The sequence below is a fragment of the Pantherophis guttatus genome, chromosome 1 (genome assembly GCF_059756535.1).
Source record: "Pantherophis guttatus breed Tessera chromosome 1, ASM5975653v1, whole genome shotgun sequence".
NCBI classification, from domain to species: domain Eukaryota; kingdom Metazoa; phylum Chordata; class Lepidosauria; order Squamata; family Colubridae; genus Pantherophis; species Pantherophis guttatus.
Window position 1 is genome coordinate 340,026,036 of NC_142063.1, and position 25,386 is coordinate 340,051,421.

Below are 25,386 nucleotides of genomic sequence, written 5' to 3' on the forward strand. Positions count from 1 at the left end.
TTCCCATTCCCTCTTTTCCTTATTCTCCTTCCTTTCTACTACTCCCTTCCTTCCCATTCCCTCCCTTCCTTTTCCCTTCCCTTCCCTTCCTTCCTTCCCATTCCCTCCCTTCCTTATTCTCCTTTCTACCCCCTCCCTTCCTTCCCATTTTCTCGCATTTTCTCCTTTCTTTCTACCCCTTCTCTTCCTTTCCCCCTCCTTCCTTCCTTCCCATTCTCCCTTATTCTCCTTTCTACCGGTCCTTTCTCTTCCCTTCCTTTCCCCCTCCTTCCTTCCTTCCCTTCCCTCCCTTCTTCTCCTTTCTACCCGTCCTTTCTCTTCCCTTCCTTTCCCCCTCCTTCCTTCCTTCCCATTTCCTCCTTTCTTCTCCTTTCTACCCCCTCCTTCCTTCCCATTTTCTCCCTTATTCTCCTTTCTTTCTATCCCTCCTTTCTCTTCCCTTCCCTTCCTTTCCCCTCCTTCCTTCCCATTCTCCCTTATTCTTTCTTTCTACCCCACCTTTCTTTTCCCTTCCTTTCCCCCTCCTTCCTTCCTTCCTTCCCATTTCCTCCCTTCTTTTCTTATTCTCCTTTCTACCCCCTCCCTCCCTTCCCATTTCCTCCCTTATTCTTTCTTTCTACCCCTTCCCTTTTCTCTTCCTTCCTCCCTCCCTCCCTCCCTCCATCTCGCTGTCCAAAGCGACTCTAGGGGAGGTGCACTACATTGTGCTCAAACACCACAAGTTCCTCCAGATCACCCCGTCATCCCTAATTGACAGCAGCAGATCACTTCCAATCGCTATTACGTTCTTCCCATCAGAATTAAACGATGGGCGAAATATCCCTGCAACAGGTAAAAATCCCGCCCACCCCCTCCTCCGGTCTCTAGAAATAGTCCCGCCCGGAACCTTTGTGACGGCTGCGTGTTTTCCCCGGATCGCTTAAGGAGCAGGACCAGCAAAATGGCGGCGGCTGCCGTAGATCCACGTGGGGAGGCGAAAGTTCTCAACGCTGAGTTGGAAGAAGACGATAGTGGTAAAACTGGGGAGGGGATTTGCAACTGGTTAGCCGGCTGATGGGTGGCCGATGGGAGAAGAGGCGGCGGCAGTTGTGGAGAAAGCAAAAGGGTTTCTGCTTAAAAAGCGATGGACGAATCAGCTGTATTTATAACGGGAAGTGTAGGATAAAGGGGACCCTATGGGGGATGTCTGACTAATATGCCTTCTTTCCCAGCTCATTAAATCTGGTGTCTGTCGATTTCCCATTTCTCAGCTGGTTGTGGGTCACTGGCTTTTCTTGGGTTACCAATAAAGGAGAATATTTGTAGCTCGGGGTTGAAATGAGGGGTCCTTGGCAGACGTTTCATTACCCAAACTAGGTAACACCATCAGTGGTAGTACTGGTGATGATGTTACCTAGTTTGGGTAATGAAAAAAGAAAACAAGCAAGCTCAGAGAGCACCAGGGATCCCTCTTTTCTTGGATTGGTTTATTTCTTTGTTCGATATTAATTGCCACTATTAGAAAATAATAATTGTGCTCAGAATTGAACTGTGGGGTCCTTTATGCTCTCTGAGCTTGGTTGTTCGTTTGCAGATGTTTCATTCTCCAATTACCTAATGGGTAACATTACCTATTACCTAGTAATAGATACTAGGAATGTTACCTAGCAATGAAACGTCTACAAAAAAACAACAACCAAGCTCAGAGAGCACCAAGGACCTCACGGCATTAATTGCTTCACAAAAGGCAGCCTTGTCACCCCTCTAAAACTTACCCTGATGACATTTCCTCATAAGGTAGTGAAATTGAGAGATTGATTAGGCTGATGTGGAGCCCTGATGACCACATAAATAAATTTCCCCTGGAGGATCTGTTTTCAACTTGATCCTTCAAGTGTTATAACTGTTCATTTATAGCCACTGTAACTCAGTCCAACCTCCTGGCTGCTGGTCATCCTCTGCTCTATCCTGCTTCTTTGGGATTTGACGTTCACTTTCATAGTGCTGCTTGCTCTGTTGTGATCTTTGTAGATATCACAGCATCTGAATATTTTTACAAGGCCTTCGTGGCTGCTCCTAACAAGTGCTACACCATTGCTATTTGTTGATTGCTTTTTCTTTACTGTTAATGGGTAATCCTAAAAGAAGATATAGACCTCTTCATTGTCAGTCCCGATTGTTGTACCTTTGTCATTAAATTGGTTGTCTTTATCTTTGATTTTAGGAGAAAATATTTCCATTTTTTGGCTATCAAGTAGCTACAATAGCATAGTACAGATTGTTGATGTTTCTTCCTTCAATTTTAAAACTGTATCATCTTTCAGTCCAACTTCCCTTAATATACTGTATATTCAGGCTTGAATAAATAAGGAGAGAGTTTCTTTTAGGATCCGAGTGGAGTTCAGGAGTTCCAGAAGATAGCTTTTCAAGTGATGATGGAGAGCAGGATGATGAAGTTGATGATACGCCTAAGACTCCAGATACCAAAGTTAAAGATGAAGAGGAATCCAAAGAAACAGGAAACGCTGGATGGGCTGAAGCCATGGCCAAAGTGCTTAACAAAAAGGTTTCTAGTGATAAGCCCACTATCCTGTTGAAAAACAAGGAGCGGGATGTAGAACGAAAAAAAGAAAAGCAAGAGAGATTGGAGCAGAGGAAGAAGGTAGGGAAAGCAGTTGAATATTACCGCTAGTATTCAAGAGATGTGCAGTGGCTGAGATTCAGGTCATGCTCAACATATGATCACAATTGAGATCAGAATTTCCATTGCTAAGTGAGGTGGCTGTTAAGTGACTTCCCCCTGATTTTACTTTTTTGCCATCATTGTTAAGCAAATCACAGATTCCCCCATTGATTTTGCTTGTCAAAAGCTGGCTGGGAAGATTGCAAATGATGATCATGTGACCTGACAAGGTGCAGCCATCCCAAATACATGCTGGTTGCCAACTGCCCAAATTTTGATCACATGACCCTCAGGATGCTGTGATGGTCATTGTAAGTCACTTTTTTTCAGCGCCATTGCAACTTTGAACAGTCATTAAATGGATGGTTGTTAAGTCGAGCATTCCTTATATGACAAAACCCTAATTTTGGCAAGTTGTCTATTGTTAACTACCTATAGTTTCTTGGATACGTGTGCAGCCATATAAATTGGATTAAAAAATAAATCTAAGTAATCTGTTGTTAAATATATAAAATGAATGTTTTAATTCTGTTTTTATGTTACAAAATTTAGAGATTGTCCAACTCTAGGTGGGTCTGGATGGCTTACACATTTGAAAAGTTGCTATCCAATAGTACAGGGGTGGGCAACTGTGGCCCTTTTACAACCTGTGGACTTCAACTCCCAGAATTCCTGAGACAGCCAAGCTGTCTCAGGAATTCTGGGAGTTAAAGTCCACAGGTTGTAAAAGGGCCACAGTTGCCCACCCCTGCAATAGTTTATATCTGGTGTCAAACTCGTGGTGTAACGTGACGTCAACAACAGTTAAACCATTGATGGCAGGGGTGAAATCCAGCAGGTTCTGACAGGTTCTGGAGAACCAGTGGCGGAAATTTTGAGTAGTTCGGAGAACTGGCGAATACCACCTCTGTCTGGCCCCAGAGTGGGGTGGGAATGGGGATTTTGCAGTATCCTTCCCCTGCCACGCCCACCAAGCTACACCATGCCCACCAAGCCACGCCCACAGAACCGGTAGTAAAAAAATTTGAATTTCACCACTGATTGATGGGCTCCGTATCCCCCTGGAGTCATCATGCCAGTTGACCAAACCATTTTATTATTAATAAAAAAATATTATATGTATATGAAATCTTATTCTGTTCACCGCCCTGAGTCCTTCGGGAGAAGGGCGGTATAGAAATTCAATAAATAATAATATAATAAATATCTTCAGAGCCATTTTAAAAAGATATCAAGATGGGGGCCAATCTTATCTCTGCAGAAATGATGCTTCACAGGGAGGGAGCCACTATGCAGAACAGCCTTCTTGGTCCCATCAGATGGACCTCCTTAAGAGAGGGAACCCGTAACATTCCTGCTCTGTTCTGGTAGGTCAAGTAGACATAACTGGGAAAAGCAGTCCTTCAGATAGCCTGGCCTTAAGCTATGTAGGGCTGTAAAGGTGTCAACCAGCATCTTGAATTGGAGCCGGAAGCAAATCACCCACCGGTGCAGCTCCTGCAAGAGAGATAACACGTGTGCAAATCTAATGCACAAAACCATGCAGGGTTCCACATTTTTAACTAATTGAGGCTTCAGGATACTTTTCAAGGATACTTTTCAATTTAATTGAAGGAAAGCAAATTTATCCTTCCTGCAGGAAAAAAGACTTCTCTTTGTCTTTCCTAAAGTTGCTCTTTGATGTGGAAGCGGGAGTATCAATAATCGTAATGATAGTGTTTTCCTGTAGCAGATTATAGTTTGGAGGGCATTTTCACTTCAACCTTTAGCTAGAATTCTTCCTTCAGTGCTATCTGTTAAATGACTAATTTCTCCCCTGTGTTTGTAACCCAGCTGAATAAAAAGCGGGAATGGGAAATGATGTGCCGAGTGAAACCAGATGTTGTCAAAGACAGAGAAGTTGAGAGAAATCTTCAGAGGATTGCCACCAGGTAAAACTGAACATTTGGTCTTTGGAAAGATTTTAGATTTAGATTTAATAAAGATCTTGCCTTTATTATTTTTATAAATAACTCAAGGCAGTGAACATAACTTATACATGTAATCCTCAGCGTATGACTACAATTGAGCCCAAACTTTTTGTTGCTAAGTGAGACATTTGTTAAGTGAGTTTTGCCCCATTTTGTGACATTTCTTGCCACAGTTGTTAAGTGAATCACTGAAGTTGTTAAGTTAGTAATATGGTTGCTAAGTGAATCTGGCTTCTCCATTGATTTTGCTTGTCAGAAGGTCGCAAAAGGGGAGCATATGACCCTGGGACATGGCAAATATGTTCATAAATATGAACCAGTTGCCAAGCATCCAAATTTTGATCGTGACCATGGGGATGCTGCGGTCATAAGTGTGAAAAATGGTCATAAGTCACTTTTTTTCAGAGCCATTGTAACTGAACGGTCACTAAATGAACTGCTGTAAATCGAGGACCACTTGTATATGGGTCTATGTCATAAAATATGAGCCAAAGTGTTCAGAAGTCTTATTAAAAAACCTTAAAATATAGTTTAGAGCTAGACTGTAATGTATCAAATAACCGAGCTGGATTTCTTTGACTATTGAATAAGCTTGATAATTGAAAAAAATATTTCTGATATCCTAGTTAGTCCTCGACAGCCACTGGTTTGATGATTATTCAAAATTACAATAGCGCTGAAAAAAAATCACTTACCACTGCCACTCACACTTAGAACTGCCACAGCATCCCCATGGTTACGTGATCAAAATTCAGCACTTGGCAACCGGCATAAATATACAACAGTTGCAGGGATTGTGTAATCTCAATTTGTGACCTTCTCCTAACAATTCTAGCAAAAAAAAAAAAAAAGGACCTAAAATTGGCATGACTCACTTAAGTGCTTTGCTTACCAATGGGAATTCTAGCCCCAATTGTGGCCATAAATTGAAGGTTACCTATAAATAGGGTTCCTTGTTGAGGCTGTGTCAAGAGGGACCATAAACATTGCTTCTGTCATTAAACCTAGCTGCCTAATGATTCCTTTTAATTTCCAGGGGTGTAGTTCAGTTATTCAATGCGGTCCGGAAGCACCAAACCAATGTGGATGAGAAGATAAAAGAAGCAGGCAGTTCTGAGAGGAAGCGAGCAAAATTGATCTCCTCGGTTTCCAAAAGAGATTTCATCAGCGTCCTCCGAGGAATGGATGGAAAAGAAATGGAACAAAACCCTGCTAGAAAGTCGTCAAACAGCCGTCAGGTAAGGGATGTTCAATCACTTTTTTTGGTGCTGTCATAACTTTGAACAGTTGCTAAACAAATGATTCTATGTTAACGACACTCTGTACATCACGGGTGTCAAACTCAAGGCCCGCAGGCCAGCCCTGGCTTGTGGGTTGCTTAGATCTGGCCTGCCGGGCCGGCCTGGGAACAGCAAAGGACCGTTCAGCAGTGCCTCTGCCAGCAAAAACTGAGCTCGGGGGTGGTGGTGAGTGCGACCCCCTCCCCGTGGTCCGTTTTCCCTGGCAGAGGGCTGCAGGAGGACATGTAGGCTGAAAACAGAGTGCAAGGGGACACGCATGGACCTCTGGGCTTCATTTTTGAAATGTTTCCCCTTTTGCATTTGAGCATGCAAGAAGAGACAGGAAAGGTAAAGGGAAAGAGGAAAGACAAAGAAGAAGAGAGCAAGGAAGGAAAAATAAGGAAAGAGGAGAAGGAAGAAGAAAGAATGAAGAGGGAAAGAAAAAAAGGAAGGAAGGAAGGAAATTAGTTAGTTCCTTAGCACTTGGCCATGACAGTGCCCTGGCACAAGTCCCATGTCATGTTGCCACAGCCCTCCGAAGTCAAGCACAACCCCGATGTAGCCTTCAATGAAATCAAGTTTGACACCCCTGCTGTACATGGATTTGAAAGGAATAGGAATATTCTTTATTGGCCAAGTGTGATTGGACACAAGAGGAATTTGTCTCCGGTGGATAAGCTCTCAGTATACATAGAAACAACAAAGTGATAAGTCAAAGATTGTAAATCATAAGATACAATCATAAAGATACAAACAAGTGAAAAATCATAAGATTGCAATAGGATAAAGTAGTAGGAAAGATGAGAAGATGAGAAGGATAATAGCAATACAGCCCTACTACATGAGTAAATATCTTGAGGCATAAGACAGTGTTGTGGGAATTAGGTGTTTAGCAGAGTCATGGCATGGGGAGAAAAACTCTCCCTGTTTCTGGTTGTTTTGGCATGCAGTGCCCTGTGAAGGCGTCCTGAGGGAAGAAGTGGAAAGTTTATGTCCAGGATGTGAGGAATCTGTAGATATTTTCTCAGCCTTCTGGCTTGTGCAGTATACAGGTAGACCTTGACTTACAACAGGGCACTGAAAAAAGTTGACTCATGACCATTTTTCATACTTACAACCATTGCACCATCCCCATGGACACATGATTTAAATTCTGACACTTATAAATTTTGGGCTCAATTGTGGTCCTAAATTGGCTTGGTGTGGACCTGTACCGTCCTACATCCACTTTTCCGTTTTAGTTATTATATGCTGAATTTTCCTCTACTTTTTATCTCCAAATTCTCAGAATAAACCAAAATCGGAAGACGCTCCAGCATGGAGTATATTGCGAGACGATTACATGATGGGAGCTTCAATGAAAGACTGGGATAAAGAAAGCGAAGAGGAGGACAATGCTGGAGGAGACAGCGATATTAAGCAGGAGATCGAAAGTGATTCAGATCGATAATAATCAGAGTCATCCAGAAATCCAAGGGTATTTTTGATACTATGTAGGGATTGGGGCTTAAAGGACGCTGTTTTATACAAAGACCGCTTTAAGGAACATGAAAGTTCTTGAGTTGGGCAGCCAATAAATTTAACTAAATAACAGTAACGAGTTAGCTAACTTCCTGTGGCAATATTGGGTCCATTCAGCCAATCAAAATGCCATTGCATAGTTACGATTATTTGTAAGCTACCTGGAATCCTAAACTCGAGTGGGTTGTACATATGTCTACATGCTGTACCTTTGCAGTTAGGAAGGAGATGGGTTTTGTAGTGGAAACTAGATTGACGGCCCCATTAGGCACCCATCATTAGATCAGTCATTTTACTTTGCAGGTTTATTTGAGGTTTTACTGACTTAATGTCTTTATTTATATATTGACTTAGTGAAAGCCTGAGATCATAAGAAGATTTTGCTAAGAGTTGCTCTATAATGGCTCAGTCACATCTGCCTGGCACCAGTTAAAAACAAAGTACTTCAATTAGCTCAATGAAGCAAGAGTATTTCTTTCTTTCTTTTGTTTGTTTCTTAGTTAGAAAACAGGTCAAATAGACTACTTCTGTAATAGGAGACGAGGTATATTTATCCTTTTCCCTTATTTATAAAAGCATCTGTTAAGTGCTGATTTTCATTCGATTTATTTCAAATCTGAGAAACCCAGGGAGAAAACTTTCATTTGTGGTGTCAGTGGAAAACAGAGGTTTTGAGGAAATGTGCAAATTTAGGAGAATGAATTTCATGATTCCTGCTGACTCATTCCATGGACTTAAGCAGCCATTTGGCCTTTCAGAAGAAAAGTACAACTAACAAAAAAGTTCTTTGTTATATAGGCTGCATATTTTGCCTTCTTTTCTGTGTATACAAGTATTCCTTTGCAGTTGTTAAGTGAGCCCAGTGTTCGCATGGTAGCAAATGGCCCGATTGCTGGAAACCAGAAATAAAAAACAGTTTCCGGCAAAACTGTTGTAAACCATGGTCATGTGACCGTGAGGGCACTGCAAACAGCTGTAAATGTGGGCCAGTTGTGCAACCAAAATACAGTGTGACTACCAGTTGGGGCAACTTTAGAACTTTGAACAGTTCCTAAGCAAGCAGCTGTAAATCAAGGGCTACTTGAATATACCTATAACTTGAAATAATAATATATTGCTACATCAAGAGCAATAATTGCTATTGCTGAACTTATTTTTTTTAACTAGTCAGTCCCTAAAATTTGTCTTCTTAATTCCCATAAATATAACATTACAAGTAAACATAGTTAATACTCCCCCTAAGCTGTGTCAGTAGAATATGGAAGTAGATGCAGCCTTTCAAGTTTCAATCCTATATTGTTGCCATATGAATTAATATGTATAGGCAGAGCATAATGTATAAATGAAAAAAATGCAAGTATTTGCTATTCTTAATGCAAAATTCATATCTTGAGCAAACAGTTGTAAAGAACTGGACCCTAATTCTGTCTTCCATGAAAAAAAAACTGAGCAGAGGAAAAGACGCAAATGTTTGTATATTGAACAGCATTATTTTTCTCTAAAAAAAATCAATTCCTGACACATTTCTGTGTCAATCAAAAGTTAAGGGGAATGCTAAAACTTTTACAATCTTATGATTATGAAATTTTTATCTGTTTTTGTCCCTTTCCTATGATTAATGTGTGTAACCTGCCTAGAGTTACCTTGATATTTGGGGCTGCAAAAAAATAAATAAGATGAAATGTTAAAACTTGATTAAATGTTGATACACATGATGAAAAGTTTTATCTTCTTTTCAGATGTTTGGTCTGCTTCATTAGGAAAAACTAGATTGTATTGTGTTAAAATGGGGGTGATGTAAATTTGTAAATGTAAAATTTGATGTAAATTTTTTTATTTGCATTTTGTTTTTCAGCAGTTAGCAATTATTTTGTTTAGAGAAAGAACCGAGCAATTTCCAAAAAGGGCACCTCTTTCCCCTACCCCAAAAAAACCCCCAAACTTGAAGGAAATATTAAAATAGCTGAGGAAAAAAAAAACACATCCAGCTTTTGACCCCTTAAAAGAGAAAGTTCCTTTGATTCTCCCTCAGTGACCTTCATAGGTCATAGTCTTTTAATACGTTAGATTTCACTTGACTTGTCCTTAATTAATTCCAATAATTTAACTGGATTAGACCATTGAAAGAAAAATGGAATAATAAAATTTTAATCAGACCAGATTTTGGCCTTTTTAAAGGGAAGATAACAGTGATGCAAAGCTGTTAAACTTACATCTTACTCCTGAATATGCAGTTTGTAGGGGGAAGTGTTTCTAGTTCTGAGTAGGACATCTGTCAACATACCGTAATTTAAATTTGAATGATTATTTCCTTCCTTTAATGTTGGAAAACCAACTTTTCGTATGAGGCTCTTCTGATGAAAGACGCATTTCCACATGTATTTGATTTTTAAAAAAATATTAAGCTCATAATGCCATGTTGCTGTGTTTCATTTTTTCCTTCGTATTTTAAATCTAAAACAATGTTTTCTTTTGTTAGTCCAGAATATAGTCTTGCTGAGCTTTCATTGCATGGCCTAACAGTAACTCCTGCTGTTGTGTGTGTGTGTGTGAGAGAGAGAAGGAGAGAGAAATCCCATTTATTCTAAACAAGTAACATTTTTAAAAAGGATTATTCTGTGCTCACTTAGACAAAACCCATCTTAATTCTGGCAAACCCTAATGCCAAATGTTTTGAACTCAAAACAATTTGAACTTAAAATGGTTTCATATACCCACTCTGTTCTGAATTCAAAACGTTTTAAGCTTGAAACGGGTGGTTCCAACTTTATTGGAAATGATTTATTGGTGTTTTTTGACCAAGGAAAAATTCCTAATTTTATGAGCTAGCCAAGACTTCATCAGAGCAGAAACCAGTGGCTGCTAACAACCAGATGGAATTTGGCATCGGCTGCAGTAATTGTGGCAAACAATCGTGATTTCAAGTCTGTCAGCAAAGTTTCTTGAACAACTCACTTTCTCTAAAAAAACCCATAATGTTTCTACTCCCTTGATTTAGTATTCATCATTCAGAGGTAGGACTCACTGTCTACTAATCAACTCTGGGAAGCTCCCAATCAAAAGTTAAACAGCTTATAAAATCATATTAAAACTATAAGTGCTATTGCTATTTGTAGTTCAGGGTTCAAATGAAGGATCATTTGGTTGTTTTCTTGCAGACGTTTTATTATCCAACTGTAGGTAACATCAGTTCATTGAGTAATGAAACATCTGCAAGAAAACAACCAAGCTCAGAAAGCACCAAGGATCCTTCATTTCAACCGAGCTATAAATAGCAATAGAACTTAGACTTATATAAGGACCTCTCATTTCCAACTCCTACCGTGTTTCCCTGAAAATAAGACCCTGTCTTATTTCTTTTTTTTAAACCCCAAAATAAGTGCTTGGCCTTATTTTCAGGGAGGTTTTATTATTTTGGGGCACGTGGATCAAGACGGGGCTCTTCTTGCCATCTTACCTAATTTCCAGCTCTGTCTCCCTAACCCTAACCAGAGGAAATGGCGGGGACCGACTGCGCATACATTTAAATATTTTTGGGGAGGGCTTATTATCAGGGAGGGCTTATTGTAGCACATGCGCTTAAAAGCCTGATTGGGCTTATTATCCAGGGAGGTCTTAATTTCGGGGGACGGTATTAGATGACACTCTGGGGGAAGGGATTAAGAGCAGGCCCATCCTATTTGACCTGGGAGGACAGATAAATGTCTTTAGGGAAAGATGGCCCTACCAATAACCTGGCCCTGTGCCATTTAGGGCTTTAAGGGTAATGACCAGCACCTTGAATTGCACCTGGAAAGAAACTACAAGACAGTGGAGTGGAGTTCTTGTAACATACGAGCAAGGCTATCCCATTTACTGTTCACACGGCTGCATTCTGGACCAGTTGACCTTCTGCTCGTGGCTCCTGTGCCACTGAATACTTTCACCACACCCTGCTTTATTGTTCCTTACCTAAAGGTAATCTACCAACATAGAATTGGCCCTGATTAGAAACACTCCCAGCCAGGTAAATCTAATGCATTTTGTTAAAGATCATGTGGACAACCAAGACTCAAATGAGCCACTCTCAATTTACAAAGTTTTGCTACTCCACCTGAAACTCTGCACTGGGATCTATTTTATAGCTGCGTAGATTAGAGGTCTCCTTGATGCAGGATATTAAAAGTCTGTAGCTCACAGCAACTTTTATTGTAAATTACAACTGCTGTTTACAGCGACTAATAAAGTTTTACACCCTGCTTTAATTCTTTTACACTGCTAGCGAATTCAATAGCCTGCTCATTTCTGAGCTGGACAAAAAGCTTGAAACCCCCAAAGCATCATTTATGGTTGAGTAAATCCAGGAGGACTCCCTGTATCAGGCAAATAACAGAATAACAGAGTTGGAAGAGGTCTTGGAGGTCTAGTCCAACCCCTTGCTCAGGCAGGAAACCCTATACCATTTCAGACAAATGATTGTCCAATCTCTTCTTAAAAACTTCCAGTGTTAAGAGCACCCACATCTTCTGGAGGCAAGTTGTTCCACTGATTAATTGTTCTCGCTGTCAGGAAAGAATACTAGATCTATTTTTATTATAAGGTTACATTAATAAAATCTGTCAGGAAATTTCTCCTTAGTTCTAAATTGCTTCTCTCCTTGATTAGTTTCCACCCATTGCTTCTTGTCCTGCTCTCAGGTGCTTTGGAGAATAGCTTGATTCCCTCTTCTTTGTGGCAGCCCCTGAGATATTGGAACACTGCTATGGTGTCACCCCTAGTCCTTTTCATTAAACTAGATGTACCCAATTCCTACACTTTTTGTATGTTTTAACTTCTAGTCCCCTAATCCTCTTTGTTGTTCTTCTCTGCACTCTTTCTAGAATCTCAACATCTTTTTTTACATCATGGTGACCAAAACTGGATGGATGATTCCAAGTGTGGCCTTACCAAGGCCTTATAAAGTGGTATTAACACTTCACGTGATCTTGATTCTATCACTCTGTTAATGCAGCCTAGAACTGTGTTGACTTTTTGGGCAGCTGCAGCTGTCTCAAATTTAAGTGATTGTCCACTAGGACTCCAAGATCTCTCTCACAGTTACTACTGTTGAGCGATGTACCACCTATACGGTACCTGTGCATTTTGTTTTTCTTGCCTAAATGTAGAACCTTACTTTTTTCACCATTGAATTTCGTTTTGTTAGATAGCATCCAACGTTCAAGTCTGTCAAGATCCTTCTGTATCTTGAGCCTATCTTCTGGAGTGTTGGCTATTCCTACCAGCTTGGTGTCATCTGCAAATTTAATAAGTTCTCCATCTATCCCCTTATCCAAATCATTGATGAATATGTTGAAGAGCACTGGGCCTAAAACAGAGCCTTGGGGTACCCTGCTGCATACTTCCTTCTATGTAGATGCAGTTCCATTGAGTGCATCCAACAAGATTCAGTTGAGGTTAATTCTTTTTGTATTCCAGCCTAGAGATGAGAATTTAGAGTGGCATGGCAAAAATGGGGTGTTCTACACTTTTTCCTGGATTTTTTTCCCTTCAATCCTGTCGGTGAACTGGGCATAAAAAAAAAAAACAAACCTTGGAGAAGGATAACTTGTGGGCACTTTCACAAAATGGCTGCCATGGTTGAAGCTTGCCCATGCAGGAGGGTAAATGAGCGCAGAGATATTTTCCAGTATGCTATTTAGCCCCCCCAAATGCGCTTTAGGCCACCGCAAAGTTGATTTTTTTTCTGGCCACACATACTTTCCAGTAAAATACATATTTGGCTATTCTGATGATGTCCCAGATTTAAAATAAGGACATTTTGATCACGTAAGTGACTTTTTTCAGTGCCGTGTAGCTTCAAATGGTCACTAAATAAATGGTAGTAAATTGAGGACTATTTGAAACAGGTTTGCCATAATAGAAGGTTGTATAAACGGAGGCATAGAATCAAAATCTGGGACAAACTTTTATGCAACATTTCATGTTAAGCTGCTTAACGATTGCACCTAGATAATATATGCAGTCATTTCAGATTTGCCTCAACCCAGTGTGAAAAGCCCTTGAATTTCAGAAGAGTTCACCTGGGGTAGAACTTTATGAAGGTTACAACGTAAAGTTGCCCCAGCTGCCCCTTTCTGTACCAACAGAAATCTTAGTACCTACAGGTAGTCTAATTACATGGGACAATCATTCCGAATTAATGCAGGTCTTAGTAAAGGAAAAGCATAGCTAATACTGTAATCCTGACCTAAATTCTATTCTTTTGCAACCCGCTGGAAAGCAACACTAAAATTTCCCAGAAAGTGGCTTCAACAAACTTGTCTTTGCAAGTTTATACAGTTAGTCCCTGACTTACAACCTTTCGGTTAGTGATCGTTTCAAAGTTACAAATGCACTGAAAAAAGTTATGGTCATATCATCAAAATTTGAGTGCTTGGCCATCAGCACTTATTTACAATAGTTGTAGTGTCCCAGAATGATCACCATTTGTGACCATCCCAGCTGGCTTCTGGCAAGCAAAGTCAATGGGGAAAGCTCGATTCACTTAATGACTGCATGGTTTATTTAACAATTGCAGCAATTTGCTTAACCATGATGTAAAAAGGATGTACATTTGGGCACGAGTCACTTAACTGCCTCACTTAACCGCAGAAATTCTGGCCTCAGTTGTCATTAAGTCAAGGACTACCTGTAATTTTGCATCATGCAAGGTAGGTTTATGCTCCCTTTAAATAGTGAACAACGTACAAATTTTTTTTTGTCCTCCAAACATAAAAATATTGGTATATAAGATAAAGTGCTTTGTATGGAGATTCACTTATTGTGGGAAGGCACAACAATTTGTTTAACCTGGTTGTCTTTTGTAGTGAGTGAATTCTGTCTCAACATGTCGTGTAAGCCTATAATTGAGATGGAGTTGTGCAAATTATGTCCTGACATGTTGTATGTATTACAGACGTAGAATAGAGAAATCAAGTTGCAGAAGGAAGTTGGCCATATAATTATTACCCTTTGGGCCACCATCCAGTATTTGCTCAAACCTCTGATTGCGAAAATCAAGAGTGCACATTGTCAGTATCAAAAGTATGAATATAACCTTTGTTCAGAGGCATTCCCATGTCATGCTAACCCATAAAATAATGTAAAAAGTCTTGACACACTATAAACTGGATTCATACGACCCACTAGTCATATGACTCAGCGGTGAAGGTTTAATATTAAATGAAGCACAGGTAGCCCTCAATGTCTATGGAGAATTTCTGGCTTTTCTGGCTTTTCTTTGAAGAAGTTTCGCTTCTCATCCAAGCTTCTTCGGTTCTTGGATGAGAAGCGAAACGTCTTTAAAAAAAAACAGCAGAAAATCCAGTTGTCTCTTGAAAAAGCACCTTTGGGACAGGTAGGCCCTCAGCTTACAACCACGATTGGTACCCAGAATTTCAGCTGCTAAGCAAGCTGATTGTTGAAAGACCTACACCCAATTTTACAACTTTTTTTTGCCAGTTATTAAATGAATCATGAATCTAACTTCCTCCAATTACTCTGCTTGTCGGCTGGGAAGGTCGCAAATGGGAATCAGATGACCCTAGGATGCTGAAACCATCATAAATACATGCCTGTTGCCAAGCAGCTGATTTTTGACCACATGAACCTGGAGATGCTGTGATGGTCATAAATACAAGGACCAGATTATAAATCACTTTTCTCCGGGCTTGTTGTTATCTTTGGTTGCTAATTACATGGCAAAATAAATACAAAATTATGCATATACCCACATATATTATATGACACAGTGAAACAACACCGTCTAGTTCAGATGTATTCACATACATAGCGAGAAAAACAAATCTTGCGAGTTTACCAGGAGGATGGCATCGGGAAGAAAGCTGTTACAGAATCAGGTAGTCCTGATATAGAAATACTTCGAACCTCCTCCCAGAGGGGAGCAACAGAAACAGACTGTGCAGGGGGGCGGGGGGGGGGGTGTCTCTAACAAAGCTTTAAGCTCTAACCACATAGCATTTATAAGCAGTATCCTGTATAATAGGAAAGGAGCTTCCTATAATCTTCTCCACTGTCCTCACCACTCTCTGTATGGACTTTCTATCTGAGCCAGTGCTACCTCAAAGTCCGGATATTGGAAATTTAGACAGTCCAGCTTGACATGAGCCTACTTATCTCCGGCGCTAGGCTTCCAAACTTCAGAAACACAACCACAACCGCTTTATTTCATGTCCTTTTTATTTCTCAGGCTCCCCCTCCACCCATAATTAGGTGTATTATACCCCCTCCCAAAAAAGCCATGCACTTTTACATCCAGGAAGTCAAAACTGGCATGCCCAGCAATTGCCACGGTGCATCTTTCATGCAGATGAACCTCGGGGGGCTGCCACCCACACGATGGCAGACTGTGGTCACCCTTCCATTCGTGTGTGTTGGGGGGGGGAGAGAAATCACCCTCTATGCACCCCCCTCCTCCAGCGGTGGCAGATTGCTGCCAGTTTCCCAAGGTTGCAACTGCAGCAGCAGCTGTTGTGGCCTAGAGGTGGAGCACTTGCCTCAACAATCAGGAGGTTGTGAGTTCGATCCTAGGTAGAGGCAGATGTAGGATCTCCTGCTTGGGCACAGGATTGGATTTAGATGACCTGCCAAGGTCCCTTCCAACCAGGGGTGAAATGTAAAATTTGTTACTACCGGTTCTGTGGGCGTGGCTTGGTGGTTGTGGGTTAATGTGACAGGTGGCTGTGGCCAACTTTTTTTAAAAAAAACTTTTCAAAGCATTTTTTCTAATGCTTTGAAAAGCCTCTGCCCATCAGGCAACTCAGCTGGGATCGTCACAGAGGCTTTTTAAAAATACGTCTCTGCCAATCAGGCAACTCAGCTGGGATGGTCAGAGACTTTTCAAAGCATTTTTTTTTACCACCTCTTTGGCCAAGAGGTTGCAGAAAAAAATGCTTTGAAAAGCCTCTGACGATCCCAGCTGAACCACTCGATCATCAGAGGCTTTTTTGTTTTTACTTTTAAAAGCATTTTTTTGTGGGAAGAGGTTGTAGAAAAAATCCTTTTAAAAGTAAAAAAACCAAAACAAAACAGCCTCTGACGATTCAGCGGCTCAGCTGGGCATGGTGGTGGTGGTGGTGGGAGGGCATGCAGGGATTTTTGCTACCGGTTCTCCAAACCACCTGCCTGCCATCGCTACCGGTTCAGGCGGTCCGAACCGGGAGCATTTCCCCCCTGCTTCCAACTCTGTTAAAAGCAGCCAGCCCCTTCTGAAGGACGCCCAACTCTGCTCCAACCAGACTCGGATAATAACAGCGGCAGGTTGTCTCTTGGTGGATTCCCCAAGCAGCCAATGATGAAGCGGGGCGATCCGCTCAGGCCACTGCCGTCTCCTTATTGGCTCCTCCCTCCAGGGCTGGCCTGATTGGTGACGCCCACGGCTTGGGGTGAGTGCGCCGCGCCAATGGGGAGAGCGCGTGTGGCTTGCGCCGGGGACGGGGAAGTGGGTTGGGGAGGGGGAAGCGAGAGAGAGGGAGAGGAGGGGGAAGCCGGGGAGGGGTTAGAGGGGATTGACCTGGAGTAACCTGCCCCATCGCCCCAGGCCCGGGAGGGATGCTCCCAGCGGATTGTGGCCGCCGAAGGGAGCCCGGGAGATCGCGGAGAGCCAGCGGGAGGAGGCTTTGCCATTTGCAAAGTGGGAGCCAGCACCAGGAGGAGCCTGCCTGCGGCCGGGCTCTTGCACCCATGCGCTCCCGCTGAATGGGAGAGCGCCCGCCCGCCGTCTCGTCCACGCCACCCGCCGGAGCATCATCCGCCGTTTGCTGCGCCAGGCCCGGAGAGCACGCAGGGGATCCCCGCTTCTGGCTCAGGTGAGAGAAGGGCGCCCCCTTTAGGGAGGGCGGGCGGCCCTGGGGGGGGGGAAGGATCGGGGTCGATCCCCGAAGAGGCTCCCCGCCTCTCGCTCTCTTTCTTCCCCCGCTTTTGTTTCACTCCGACCGGATCTCCCTTCCCGCCGCTGCTGCTGCTGCTGCTGCTGAGGATCGAAAACAGGTGGTCTCTGGCAAAGGGATCTCCTCTCCAGGGGCGCAGGAGATCCAGATCAAAGGTGGGGGTGGGGTGGGGTGGGGAAGACTCCTGGAGGGATCTCCCAACCGGCTCATGATCCCTTGCCCTCCTCCAGCAAAAGAAACATTTCCTCCTGCAGGTTTACCAAAAGAAATATTTGCTGGGAGTGGGATCTGGTGGTTTTAAGCCGGGTGAATTTGGGTAAGGGGTTGTTTTTGAGGGGGGATCGGGAAGAAGTGATGCTTTGGTGAAAGGTGGGGAGAATGGGATCCGGCTCCAAGGAAAAGAGCCGCAGAGCTTGTTCTCCAACCTCACTCAAGAGGGATCAGCGTGGTACAAAAGTGGTTTGTTGGAACAACCCTGTGTAAATAAGCCGGCTGGTTTTGGGAACTGATGCTGATGATGAAATTGTAGTCAGACACGTCTGGAATGAAAAGTAAAAGGGGGAAAGTCAAGATCGTTTATTTAAAGCGGCGTTTCTCAACTTTTTAAGATGCGTGGACATCAAACTCCCAGGATTCCCCAGAGTGGACGTTGGCGGAGGAATTCTGGGAGTTGAAGTCCACGCATCTTAAAAAGTTGAGAAACGCTGCTTTAAAAAGTCGCGGAAGTGTCTTCCCTCTGCTGACTGCACTTGTATTTGATTGTGCTGTTCTTACCAGATATGGAAACCTCAATCTCGGCCTTCTTACTGATCAAGAAGCGGTTCTGGATTTTAGGGAGGTGCAGACGCAGGACCTCCGTTCTTTGCTTTCAGAAGGATGTGGGTGCATTGATTTTTGGGAGAATTGGACTAAGGCCCAGCTCTCAAACCTCCATGGAGGCAGGGATCTTTCCAAGAGCCCAAACTGGAAGGAAACGGGAAGACCTGTTAGTAAAAGCAAATATAAATCGTTCAACAGGTGTTTCAGGGATGGAAAGTTAGCTAGAGGCTTTTCATTACCTTTTCAACCTATTTTACCCCCAGTGCCCCAATCCTTTTAATAGATCTGGTTGCTGGTTAGAATGAAAAATCAAGAGAAGGGTCTAGAATGGGCTTGGAAATGGTCTCCTTTGAGTTCCTTCATGGGGATTCAAGATCATGGACCGTAATCTTATTTTTGGCAGCAATAGCAAAGTGATTTAGCCTTGCTCTTTGTCTTCTTTTTGTTCTTTTAGTCAAAAGCCCTGAGGGATTTTTTAAAAATTTTTGGTGATCACATCTCCAAGGAAAATCTAGCTTGTCCCAATTTATTTATTTAATTAGATTTTTATTCCATCTTTATTACTTTATAAGTAACTCAAGGCAGGGGACACATACTTATTTCTCCTTTCTCCTCCTGCCTTTCCCACAACAACCCTGTGAGGTAGGCTGAACTGAGAGAGAATGACTGGCCCAAAGGCTTTTTCATGCGTAAGGTTTATATTTCCAAAGTCAACTAAAATTTGACTTTCTCTCTTTCTTCCTTTTCTCTCTTTCTTTTTACTCTTTCACTCCCTCTCTCTTTTGCTACATCTCCTTTCTTTTTTCTTTCTTTCTCTCTTTTTCTTTTTCTTTCTTTTTCCTCCTTTCTCTGTGGAATGGCATGATTTGAAATATGCTGAGTGTTCTTCCCAAATGCCCGAACTGAAATAATATATAAACATCTGTGTGGGTAGTCATGGGAATGTGAATTAAAGTGGTTTGATCAAGATCTTTCCTGAAGCTAGATAATCTCTACAGATGTAAAAACATCTGTTCATGTCTTCTGTTCTGACATTCACAGGCTTTTATAATTCAAATCTCAACCAGCTGAAATCTGTCTTCGGTAGTTTCAAAGTTTTTCATCCGATACCTGTGGTCACCTGCTTTTTAATTCATTTTTTTAATCGTCCCAGACATTATAGGCAGAATAAACATATTCTGTACCATCGTTCAGGTATTTGTTGAATAGAATTGCCACTGAGTCTTATGTGCCGGCAGAGTTGTGGAATGGTTCATACCCACTTTGCCATGAATAAAAAAAATGCAATTTTCCTAAATATTTTAATAGAAAAATATGTAAAGGGGGAAAAAATGCAGTTTCAAGAATCAGGGAGGTCCCAAGGCTATGGCGTAGCCTCTGTGAATTTTCCTTCCTTAGAATTATTGTTTCAATAAAGGAGAATATTGGTAGCTCAGGGCTGAAATTTGGGGTCCTTGGTGCTTTCTGAACTTGGCTCTTTTCTTACGGACCTTTCATTACCAAACTAGGTAACATCATCAGTGTTAGTAGGGAGTGGAGTTGGTTCTCATTTTATATAAACAGAGAGCAAACCTTCTGGGTACTCTCTAGTTTGGGTAATGAAACCAAGGTGCATCATCATTGCATCAAACTAATTACTATCAAGCAAAGATTATAATCATGAAACCTGTTATCAAAATGCTGATTCCTTTATTAGATTTCCCCCCGGCTTTTCCCATAGCACGTATACGATTCTGATCGTCTCTGATTTTGTCGCCACAGCAACAACCTTAGGAAGTAGATTTTGCTGAGAAAGGGACTGGCCCTAAGTCACACAGGGTCCTTCCAGCCCGAAGGGGGGGGATTGGGAACTAAATTCCTCTATTCCAGGCGTGTCAAACTCAAGGCCCGTGGGCCGGATTCATCCCTTAGGGTGCTTAAATTTGGCCTGTGGAGCTGGCCCGGAAATAGCAAAGGACCAGCCCGCTGTGCCTCTGCTAGTGAAAACGGGGCGTGGGGGGAGAGCCCTATTTTTGGGCTTGATGGCTTCCTGCAGCACACTGCCAGCCAAAATGGACCGCGGAGGGGGCTCATGTGGCCCCCCCCACACCCTGTTTTGGCAGACAGGGTGCTGCAGGGGGTGTCTGTCCCATCTCACCCCCCTTCCCTCCCATCCCCCAAGCCGGCTCGCAGTGGAGAACTACAATGCTGATTCGGCCCTTGAAGAAATCCAGTTTGTCATTCCTGCTCTATTCCTTCTTCAGCACCTTAAATCATTATGTTGGAAGTTTGGCTATATGTCCGTATAGCGAACCTATGGCACGGGTGCCAGAGGTGACACGCGGAGCCATATTGGTGGGCACTCGAGCTCAGCTCCGGCACGCATGTGTGCGCCAGCCAGCTGATTTTCAGGCCTTCTGGGGCCACCAGAAGTCAGGAAACAGTGTTTCCGGCCTCCGGAGGGCCTTGGGGGGGGGAAGGCCGTTTTTGCCTTCCCCAGGCTCTTAGAAAGGCTCTGGAGCCTGGGGAGGGCAAAAAAACGGGCCTACCGTGCCCACCATGCCATCGCGTGCCAAAAGCGGGGGGGAGCAAGTGGGGGGGGCGCATAGAATTATGGATGTGGGCACGCGTGCGTGTGACCCCACCGCACTCCCCCCGTTTTTGGCATGTGATGGCAAAAAGGTTAGCCATCACTGGCTCTATGTGGTGGTTAAACGCATGAACCGTGCAAATAGAAATTTAGATTAAAATTTAGGTCCTGGCCTCTGATTGCCTCCTAGCGAATAATACCTAGTTTGCCTATTTTATCTGTGATAAAGCAGCAAGTGCTCATTTAATGGATTTATCAGAATGAAACATCATTCAGTAGCTTTCATTCGTAACTAAATACAGATAGTCCTTGACTTACAACCAATCGTTTGGCAACCGTTTGAATTTACAGCTGCACTAAAAAAAAAAGGACTTAACAATATTTACAACTGTCTTGGCCTTCCACACAGTCACATGATCAAAATCCAGGTGCTTGATAAGGTGGCAGTGTCCTGGGGTCATATGAGAAACACTGATCTAGAGAATTTATTTAATTAAATTTATTTGCCGCCTATCTCACTACGAGGTGACTTGACTTAACAATGTAAAAAAACAAAACAATGTTGAATGTATATTGAATTTACATATAAACATCATCTGATAACGGGAAAATAATACTGCGTAACATTTTAAGAAGGTATTGAATTATAACATCAAAAGTTAGAAGGTGCCTTAGAGATTATGTACTCCGTCTGTTCAGTGTAAGATCTACCAGAATATCTCTGACATTCAGTCACAGGTGAAGGAGACTACACCTCTACCAGCTAACAATTCCTGTAGTCAGGAAGTTATTCCTGATGTGTGAGGTCTCTGGTGCTTTCTGAGCTTTTCTTGCAGACGTTTCATTACCAAACTAGGTAACATCATCAATGCCAGAAGGGAGTGAAGTCTTTCTGAAGCCTAGCCTGAATCTTTTTCCTTCTAGTTTAAACTCGGTGATTCTAATCTTAAATCTGTTCTGTAAGATAAGGTTTCAGATATTTGAAGATTGCTATAGTATCTCCTCTTAGTCTTTTTTTTTCCCTTTGGTGGTAATGAGGGGATTAAATTCTGCATATACATTATTTATTTATTTATATATGTATGTATTTATTTATTTATTTATTGGTTCGATTTATATGCCACCCTTCTCCGGAGACTCAGGGAAGCTTACAATGCATTAAGCAATAGCCTTCATACTTTTGTATATACCTGCTTAGTAGGGCTTTTGCCCCCACCCCCCAAGCGGTGTTCTCTTTTTTTATACAAAGTCAGCTTATTGCCCCCACAATCTGGGTCCTCATTTTACCTACCTTGAAAGGATGGAAGGCTGAGTCAACCTTGAGCCTGGTGAGATTTGAACTTGCAGTAATTGCAGGCAGCTGGTGTTACTTAACAGTGCTTTAGTCTGCTGCACCACCAAGGCTCTTATTAAATTAAATTAACAGAATGGGTTCCAGGTTCCTAACCATAGGGATTTAGGAGGTGTACCTTCTCTTTGGAAAATTCTCCATCTGCTTCTTAAAATTTGGTTGGCCCTGTCTCTTTTACTCTGTAGGAAAACTTTAAAAAATCAGTTTTTTTTCCAGTATGATACAGAAGCCTCTCTTGCAAGATGCAGTATCTATTAGATTAGTTTGCTTTTGGCGTGTTGCTTTTTGCTCTGTTCTTATTGATATTGTTGATTTTAATTATAAGTGACATTTTCGTTTAGCTTTTTTCAGTGTATGTTGCCTGTGCGTTTTTTTGTTACTATAATTTTTAATTTTTTACTGTTAATCTCTGGTAATAATACCATCATCTTGATGTTGATACCACATAGTTTTATGGAGTTAGGTGCCTTCTAAATCAAATATTTTTTAAAAAAAATCTAACTCAGTAAATAAATACAGGTAATCCTTGATTTATGACGCCAATTGAGCCTAAAATTTCTATTGCTAAGTGAGACAGTTAAGTGAGTTTTGCCCCATTTTATGACCTTTCTTGCCACAGATGTTTAAGTGAATCACTTCAGCTGTTAAGTTAGTAACGCAGTTGTTAAATTGATCTGGCTTCCCCATTGACTTTGCTTATTAGAAGGTCACAAAAAGTGATCCCTTGACCCCAGGACACCGCAACTGTCACAAATATGACCCATGTTTTGATCCTGCGACCATGGGATGCTGCAACAGTCAAAAGGGTGAAAAATGGTCATGTCACTATTTTTAGTGCTGTAGTAACCTTGGTCACTAAATGAGTGATTGTAAGTCGAGGACTGCCTGTAGCTAGATCCTTTAACCATCCCTCATAAGGTTGGTCTCAGATCCTTCATCATTTTGGTAATCTTCTTCTGAACTTGCTCAGTTTTGTCATTGGGTTTTATTTGGGCTTGATCCTAATGTAGTCAAATCAGCATCCCTGCACCAGTGGTGGGTTCCTCCCGGTTCCGCCTGGTTCCGCTGAGCCGGTAGCGGTGACAATATGACGTCACCAAACCGGTTCTGCCCCCCCCCCCAACCTGGTAGACCAGTACCTCTGCTAAATCCTAAAGAATTGTCACATGACCATCAAGCCACGCCCACAAAATAAGCCACACCCACAGAACCAGTAGTAAAAAATATTAGAACCCCCCCCATGCCCTGCACCCAAAAAGTCCTCAGAAAGGCCTCTTCCAGTGGTGAAATCTGAACCGGTTTACTACCGGTTTGCTAGCCACACATGCGCTGCGCACCAAATGTGAGCTGCGCACACGCAAGTGCAGTGTGCCCCAAAAGGAGGCTTGGGAAGGTAAGTAGAACAGCGCAGGGGAGGGGTGATCAGCTGTGGTGCACAATCGTGGGAACCTTTAAAAAAATTTTTTTAAAGCATTTTTTACTAGCAGCTCGGGCGAATAGGTAGTAAAAAATGCTTTAAAAAAGAAAAAAAAAGGCTTTTTTTTACTTTTTGGTCTTAAATTTAATAACATCAGCTAGGTTATTGGTGGCACAGTATTGGAAGAAGGAAGATCCACCTACTATCGAGGAATGGACATTAAAAGTAGTGCATTTGGCAGAGATGGCAAAAATCTCAACATATCTGAAAGACCACTCAAATGAAAGATACATATCGGAATGGAGAAGATGGATTGACTAGATTCAAAACAAGTATCAGACTAAGAAGTTTCATATAGCTTATGAATGAAATATTTAATCTAATTTTCAGTTTATGTTTATAGTGTTTTGAGCCATAAGGAGTTAAAGACCTAGGGAGAATCTGAAGTCAACAAAATGTTAGCATAGTTTAGTATTATGTTTGTGAATGCTATACCCTGTGCCTGTTCTGGGAAGTCTAGGGAGGGGGGTGGGGGGGAAGGGGGAGAGGGAATGGGTGGGTGGGTGGGCAAGGGGGGTGGGATGGGGTGAGGGAGGAGGGGTGGGAGGGAGGGAGAAAATGTATCTTTTATAAAACTTTTCAATAAAAAAAAAACATTTTTCACCACCTATTCACCCGAACCGGTAGAAAAAAAATGCCTAAAAAGTTCCGATGATCAGCTGAGCGACGCAATCATCGGAACTTTTTTTTTTTACATTTTTTACTGCCAGTTTGGCGAACCAGTAGCATTTTTACTACCGGTTCAGGCGAACCGTCCCGAACCGGTAGCATTTCACCCCTGGCCTCTTCCCTATCTTAAGGAATCGAAACATTTGCAGAAGCTCAGAGTAGAGGTAGTTCTCAATGAGTGACCACAGTTGAAACCAGCAGTTCCACTGCTAAGCAACATGGTCACTGAGGGTGAAACATCTGATAGACTTAATAGCATCTCTTCCCATTTGGTCATTAAGCAGTTGTGGGTGGTTAAGTGAGTCACCGTGTAATGGTGACTGGCAGTTTTACGAAAGGCTTCTCCATTGCTTCTGCTTTTTTGTGAAGTGTTCAAATCTTGGTCATGAGCCAGCAGGGATGCTGCAATGGGCATAAGTGGAAGAACTGGTCGTAAAAACTGGGACTGCTTTTCGGTGCCATCGTAACTTCAGACAGTCACTGGCAGTCGTTAAGCAAAGACAGCCTATATTCGTGATGGCGAACCTATGGCACGCATGCCCAAAGTGGCACGCAGAGCCATGTCGCCTGGCACGCGCAGTGTTGCCTGTTCCTCTTCTGTTTTCTGGTGTGCATGTGCACATGATGATCAGCTGATCTTTTTGCATGTGGCAGTGCTGGAAACTAGAAAAAGAGCTGGTCTCCCATTTTGCTGCATGAGGCATGCGCACCAGCCAGCTGAAACCGGAAGAGTAGCTGGCTGAAACCGGAAGTTCAGTAACTGAAACCGGAAGTTCATTTTTGGGTGCGCACATGCGCCCTGGGCAGCTCCTCTTCCGGGTTGTAGCCCAGACGTGCATGCGCACTCCCTTTTTGGCACTTGGTGCCGAAAAGGTTCTCCATCACTGGCCTATATCTTTAAAAGAGGAGAACCATCCTCGATGGTTATTTCCTAAGGACTGAGCATACTTGGAGATTATGGATTGGAAACGGACTGTTGCAATAATAACGAAAGAATATTGTGGGATAGGATTTGCCTAGCTGAGTAGACGTTTCCCTGAAACACTTAATTAAAGTACTTATTGCAGGTCTCAATTATTAGCAAGGACGTCATTCTTAGTACGGCATTTCTTACCAAGCTTGTTAAAAATGGAAACACTATG

At 42.4% G+C, this 25,386-nt stretch overlaps 2 protein-coding genes across 6 annotated transcripts in view; both read left to right on the forward strand.

The window, feature by feature from the left end:
• Positions 1-749: 749 nt before the first annotated feature.
• On the forward strand, positions 750-9,148 carry RRP15 (ribosomal RNA processing 15 homolog). The gene is made up of 5 exons (XM_034434613.3): positions 750-1,013; positions 2,367-2,641; positions 4,496-4,593; positions 5,669-5,870; positions 7,201-9,148. The coding sequence occupies exons 1-5, from the start codon at positions 941-943 to the stop codon at positions 7,360-7,362; spliced, it is 810 nt and encodes a 269-aa protein (XP_034290504.2). The 5' UTR covers positions 750-940; the 3' UTR covers positions 7,363-9,148.
• A 7,693-nt stretch (positions 9,149-16,841) lies between these two features.
• The window catches only part of ACACA (acetyl-CoA carboxylase alpha), a 280,148-nt gene continuing 271,603 nt past the window's right edge, over positions 16,842-25,386 (forward strand). For all 5 annotated transcript variants that reach the window (XM_087883446.1, XM_060693230.2, XM_087883447.1 and 2 more), the window contains exon 1: positions 16,842-17,278. In XM_087883446.1, the coding sequence (XP_087739572.1) occupies positions 17,169-17,278 (110 nt within the window). In that variant the 5' untranslated portion in view covers positions 16,842-17,168. The remainder of the gene's footprint in view (positions 17,279-25,386) is intronic.